The sequence below is a fragment of the Emiliania huxleyi genome, assembly GCF_000372725.1.
Source record: "Emiliania huxleyi CCMP1516 chromosome Unknown EMIHUscaffold_15, whole genome shotgun sequence".
Classification (NCBI taxonomy): domain Eukaryota; phylum Haptophyta; order Isochrysidales; family Noelaerhabdaceae; genus Emiliania; species Emiliania huxleyi.
Genome location: NW_005201092.1, coordinates 826963 through 832962, shown reverse-complemented (window position 1 = coordinate 832962; position 6000 = coordinate 826963). Strand labels below are relative to the sequence as shown.

Here is a 6000-nt window from a genome sequence, read left to right as displayed (position 1 = left end):
CGCCGAGGGAGGCACGCTCGCCCGCAGCGCCCCCGCCGCCGACCCACACCGCAGCGGTTGCCAGACGAGGCGGTGGCCGCGGGGCAGAGAGGCGAGGGGGCGGAGGGGGCGGAGGGCGAGGAGGGCGAGGGCGAGGCGGGCGAGCTGTACTCGCTGCTGGGGCTGCCTCGCTCCGCGTCGGCGGGCGCCATCCGCGCGGCGTACCGGCAGCGCGCGCTCCGGCTGCACCCCGATCGCTTCCCCGACGCGACGGCCGAGGAGCGCGCGGCGGCGACGCGCCGCTTCCAGGCGCTCGCGGGGGCGTACGAAGTGCTCGCCGACCCTGCGGCGCGCGCCGAGTACGACGCGGCTCGGGCGGGTGGCGCGGCGTGGCTGCGGCCGCCGCCGTCGTGGGACGCGGCGGTGAGCACCTTTGCGCAGGCGATGGACGTGGCGGGCGTCGCGCTCGGCAGCTGGCGGCAGGCGGCGGGCGGCGACTTGGCCGCGCACGTCGTCAGCCGCGCCCTCATCGCGACGGCGGCGGAGGCGGGCGCCGAGGCGGTGGCGAGCGCCGTCGTGCGCACCGAGCTGCAGGCGAGCCTGCTCGCGGGCGAACGGCTCACCGCCGCCGTTGCACTCAACGGCGTCGGCGCCCGCCTCATCCCCGTCATTGGCGCCGTCGTCTCCGGCACCATCGACGCCGTGAGCACCGCGCGCACCGGCGCGGCGGCGCGCCGCACCTTTGGCCCGCCGACGGCCGAGCCCGCCGCGAGCACCCCCCCCTGGGCCGAAGGCGTGTCCGCGTCGGCTGCTGGGGCTGCCGAGGCCGCCGTCGACCGGCTGACCTCCGCTGGCGCGGCAGCCGCCGACGCCGCCGACGCTGCAGAGGCAGCGCTCACGGACGCGGCGGCGAGCTTGTGGTCGTCGGTGTCTTCGCGGCTCTCCATGGTGGGCTGATGAGCGCGTGTTTTTCATACGTTATACGTTAAAACAGTTTGTGCTGTTTATTCCACAAAGTAGCGAAATCTTTTTGCCACTCTCTGCACTCTCAAATCAAAATGTGGTGTGGCGTGTGGGGATACGTAAGGTAAGGTACGGTAAATTTCTCCACACACACAAAGTGGTGGGGCAAGGGGGGGCGACCCTCGCATCTCCACACCCGGACACAGGCAGGAGCCCCACGGCATTCAAAGTGCAAGCACCGGCCCGGTGCACGTGGGTGAGCAGCCTGCCCCTCCCTCCCGACAAACCAACTCCCGCACACACACAATCGCACTCTGGCCATCGAATGACTCCGAATGACTCACTGGTGCGCTAAGACAGAATCTCTGCAGACAGCCAAAACGGGCCGTGCCGCGTTGTTGCTGCCTTCTCAAGCACTAGCATCCGGACGCCGCACTCGAGTGGGCGGGTCACATCTATGTGGGCCCAGTGTGCGCACTAGGCGCATATGCTAGTGCTATCCTGCCCTATGGGAGGCAGAGGGAGGGGGGGAGGGGGGGGGCAGAGGTAAGGTGGGGGGAGACTGGGGAGGAACTCAAAGGTCCTCCATGGGGGTGGGGTGTCATCGAACAGGTCGAAGTCGACTCCGGTCCCGCCATCGCCGCCGACGCCGTCGCCCTCGTCCGCCTCGGAGGCGGGGGTCGTCGGGCGGGGCGCCTCGCCCGTCACGAACCTGCCGCCGAACACGGCGTCGGCCGGCGCCGAGGCGCCGGCAGCCGTGATCAGGTCGGCGACCTTTCGGTCCCTGCCTGCAGGCCGCATCAATTTTGCCGCGCCGGGACGGCTCGTAGAGCTCGTTGGCGAGCCAGTCCCGGGCGACCTTCGTCGCCACGGAGCCCAGAGGGACCGTGGCGTACACCAGGTCGCCGAACCCGCTGCCCCCCTCGGGAGGCAGCAAGTAGGCGACCTGAATGTTGGACCCTGTGTGGGGTTGCGCGCCGCCTGCGTCGCAGCCTCCAGGCCCTCCATCACGAACTCGACGTTCTCGCGCAGCTGCAGGCCGTAGTCCGTCCATCACGTACTCGATGTTCTCGCGCAGCTGCGCGCGCGGGGGCTCCGCGCGCTCGGCCTCGCTCGCGGCCGCGCGCTCGCCGGCCTCCGCCGCCCGGCGCGCCTTCTGCCGGGCCTTCTTGGCCTTGCGTGACGCGGCCTTTGCCCCTCTTCTCCCTCCTTCTTCTTCGGCGCGGTGCGCTCGATGTACGAGCGCTCCGCCGCCTGCACCGACGCGCGGTCGCCCGCGGCCTTCTCGTGCTTCAGGTCGACCTCGATGGTCCCGTAGCCAGGCTTTATCACCCTGACACAAGACGCACCGAACAACCTTGCGACACTCACTGCGTCCTCCAGTTGCGCGCGATCGGAGCGATTCCAGGATCCGCGCTGCGCCTCCCCGGCAGCACGACGGTGGCCGGCGCTTGCGCGCCAGCCCCGTCCGCGCCGCCGGTTCCGCGGCCGCGGTCCCTGTCATAGCTACGCGCGCCATGGATTCCACGGCGTGGGGATACGACTTCGTGGCGGACAAGCTGTGTGCATGGCTGTGTGGCCCTGCCAGAGGGCCTCTTTCCATCAGGGACCACGGCAACCACCACAATGCGCTCCCTTGAGTGTCCTGCGCTCACCCCGCGCACGGGCGACTCCTGCTCCGGCAACGACAACGTGACAACAATGCTAAAATCTCTCTCCAGCGTGACCTGTTCATACGACTTTGATCGCACAGGATGGCGCGATGGGGTAAAATGAACGCCGCTCTTTGAAGTAACTGGAGCGGCGTATCACTAAACGCGACGCTGCTCTGACTACTCGGAGCAGTGACTACCCACCCACACGCTGCTCAACCCCACTACCCCAGGGGCGGGGCTCGCCACGCCGCGCCGCGCGCCACGAGCGATCGTGGATCGCCGTCCCGGCGTCAGGGCATCGCCGTCCCGGCGTCCCAGAGCAGCGTCTATTCAGGGCGACGCACTATCGGCGATGGGGAGGACCGAACGGGCTTTTGCTCTGTATTGTGTCAAAGGTTGAGAATCGTGACGGCTTCCCTCACCGAGAGACAGAAAGCCGATTCAGGCATATGCTGCCGCTCGCTTCTCTGCCCCTGCTCACAGCCCTCTCGCCCACTGTCGCCCTGTCCCGCTCGCAGGCCGTTGTCATGATGCTCCTCTCGGCCACGCTCGTTTCCGGCTTCGCCCCGACCCCCGTCCCGTGCGAGCCCGTGTGCGACTGGCTGGTCGACGCACGACTACAAGCTCGTGGCAAGGATATGGCGATGAAGAAGAGTGGCCAAATGTGTGGGGGTTGCGTCGGCCCGGTCGGGGGGTTGACCGACATCACAACACGATGACGGATAGTGACCTAATGTCTCACACCCATTTGATTGGTCGTGTGGGTCGCGTCGGCCGTCTCGCGGGGCCCCGCGGTCGGCAGCGCGATGAGTTCATCCGTTCTCAGGTAGTCGTCCAACGCTTCGTGCTGGCTGCTGCTACCTTTACCGCTCCGCATCCGCTTCTTTCTACCTCCCTGTCTGTGACACGTAACCTTAAGAACGCGTCGTGTGTGGCTGTCTTCTAACAACTTCTGTGTCCGGCGTCTACACTGTCGCCGCGGCCTCATGTCAGCCAGCGTGTCAGCCACCCGACCGCGAGCAGTAGCACGATGGGCGACAAGCACCACCCCCTCAGCCGGGAGAGCACGAGCGGCATGGATCGCCGCCGCTGCTCCACCGCCCGCCGGCACCGCTCAAGCTTAGCTCGCTGTGCGTCGACAATCGCCTGTATATAACGACAGCAAGCAACGGATGAAGGGCGAAAGCGGACGAGCGTTGGCAAAAGGGCAAGTCCGCCTGCAGCTCCTCCGCATCCCGCGCCTGCCCCCGTTCGCGGAGCATCTGCACAGCCTCCTCCGCCCGCCGCACCTCGTCTTCGCACGCTTTGAACCTCGCCTCCTCCCTCTCCGCCGTCCTGCATCGCGCCGCTGCCTATCCACACAGCGGCATCGGCTGAGTCGGCGGTCTCGGACAGGGGACTGGCCGACAGGGCGCGTGTTGCGCCGGCTCGTCATTGTCGTCCTTGCCGCCGCCACCGTCGCCGCCACAGCTGCTGGAGGAGGCGAGCCGCCCGCGCGAAAACATGCCTCCGAACGCCAGCTCCTCCGCCTCGCGCCTCGCAGCCCGCTCTCCCAGCAGACGCGCCTTTGGTGCAAACAGCGAGACGGCTCGGCTCATGTCACCAGCTCTAGGGCCCCATCCGCTCTGCCGCGACGCACCAGCAGAGCTCGCACCGCGCGGTCCTCCGGCGCCTTGCGAGTCGCCTCTCGCAGGTCACGGATCGCCTCGTCGGCCGCCGCCTCGCCCGCGCTCGCCCCCACCCGCGCCCTCGCCCGGCGGTAGAGCATCTTTGCGCACCCGGGCTGCAACTCTAGCGCCGCGTCGCACGCCGATATGCAATGTCGGCAACAGCTGCTGGCATCGCCCCCAGTGTCACCGCTGCGCGCAGCGGCCGCCATGCCGAGGTAGCAGAGCGAGAGATTCTTGTAGCTGTCGAGGAGGAGGGAGTCGGCCCTCTCGCGTAGCGGCGAGCCTGCAGAGGAGGCGCAAGAGGGGAAGCGGTGTGCGGTGGAGAGGATTATCGCTGAGACGAGAGAAGCGGTGTGGACCGAGGGATGAGGGCGCGGCTCACCGCCAGCCGGCCTCTCGTCCACCTCCTCGATCGCATCGTCGCGGAGGCCGTGCCGCCGCCAGGCGGGGTCGGTGCAGCGGAGGTAGCAAAAGGCCCCGAGCGCGAGCGCGTACCGTTCGACCGCTGCCGAGTGGTCGCCCACCCTCAGGAGTGCTGTCCCCTCCTCCTTGAGTTTGGCGGCGCGAGCGAGCCGCTCCTCCAGCGGCAGCGCGCGGAGGCCTTCCGCCTCATCCCCCGTCCAGAGCGTGCGCTGGTAGTAGTCGGGCGACGCATCGAAGCGGCAACGCTGCCGCGCGAGCGCCGCGCTCTTGATCTGCACGGCCTGCTCGAGGGCGGCCCGCATCGTCCGCAGATCGTCCGTCCTGTAACGCCCCGGCCCTGAAGTCTCTTCGAGACCTCGCTGCAGATTTCACGCAAAAGCACAGATTTTGGACCCGCAATCCCTTGATCAACCCATGACTCGGGTCCGTGATCCGTGGATGAAAAAGAAAGAAGGTAAGCGTGACATCGCAATCACGCTACCGTTTTTGCGTTCAAGTTTGTGCGCGCCGCGTTTTGAGTGCACGCCGACCCTTGGGAAGGTGCGCGCACGCCCTTTCCGCCCGCAATCTGTGTGAGCCGACCCAGCGCCGCTGCCGGCCTGTCAGATCCAGAGCCCAGGACCAGCGAGCTGACGCGGCCTCCCAACCACACCTCGTCCACCTCTGGTCTCCGGCTCACATCTCTCTCTTCTCTTCCCGCCGACGCAAGCCACCGGACTCTGGCCTCTTGAGTGGTGAAAGCCGCTCTTGCCAGAGTCGCCGCTCCCTCCAAGCATGCACGCGACTGCCGCACCCCCACACCACCACGCACTCGCTGTGATGTGCCCTCATCGGTGGTCTCGCGCCTGCGCCGCCGGCCTCCGCTATCTGTATTAATTTACTCTGTGCTGCTGGGCCAGATCTTGGGCCGCCTGCCCAGCAGAAGCCTAGCCCGCCCTGCCGCTTCAATCCCGCCTGTGCGACAACAGAGCACGTCGCTCATCCGCGCCACTGCCCGCCTTGCCCAGTTGCAGTCGAGATGAGGAGCTTGATCGTGCTTTTGGTTGGGCTGCTGGCGGCGGCGAGCGGCGCGACCTTTGACGAGTGCAAGGCCGACTGCCTCGTCTCTCATCCTGACAAAGTAAAAGCGTGCGAGTGCCGGTGCGGCGGCGGGGAACCGTGCGCTGCAGACTGGAGGAGGTTGCGCGTGGACCAGAGCGATCCCTCTCACCCCGCCCACGTCACGTGCAGGTGCGGCTTCTAGATCCGCCGCTGTGTGCGATGCAGGCAGCCGCCGCCACGTCGTCCGTCCGTTTCGGCGTCTGGGACGT

At 67.8% G+C, this 6000-nt stretch overlaps 2 protein-coding genes across 2 annotated transcripts; one reads left to right on the top strand and one right to left on the bottom strand.

Moving 5' to 3' along the window:
* Positions 1-420: 420 nt before the first annotated feature.
* EMIHUDRAFT_352298 (hypothetical protein) lies at positions 421-936 on the top strand (the record flags this gene model as incomplete). Its single annotated transcript, XM_005786700.1, has 1 exon — positions 421-936. A coding segment is annotated over one exon (516 nt), but the record flags the coding sequence as incomplete, so codon positions are not given.
* Positions 937-1419: 483 nt separating this feature from the next.
* On the bottom strand, positions 1420-4992 carry EMIHUDRAFT_98715 (hypothetical protein; the record flags this gene model as incomplete). Its single annotated transcript, XM_005786699.1, has 7 exons — positions 1420-1448; positions 1717-1888; positions 2203-2275; positions 3696-3949; positions 3998-4162; positions 4252-4550; positions 4650-4992. 7 exons carry the CDS (start codon positions 4990-4992, stop codon positions 1420-1422), a joined length of 1335 nt encoding a protein of 444 aa, XP_005786756.1.
* Between the last annotated feature and the right edge of the window lie 1008 nt (positions 4993-6000).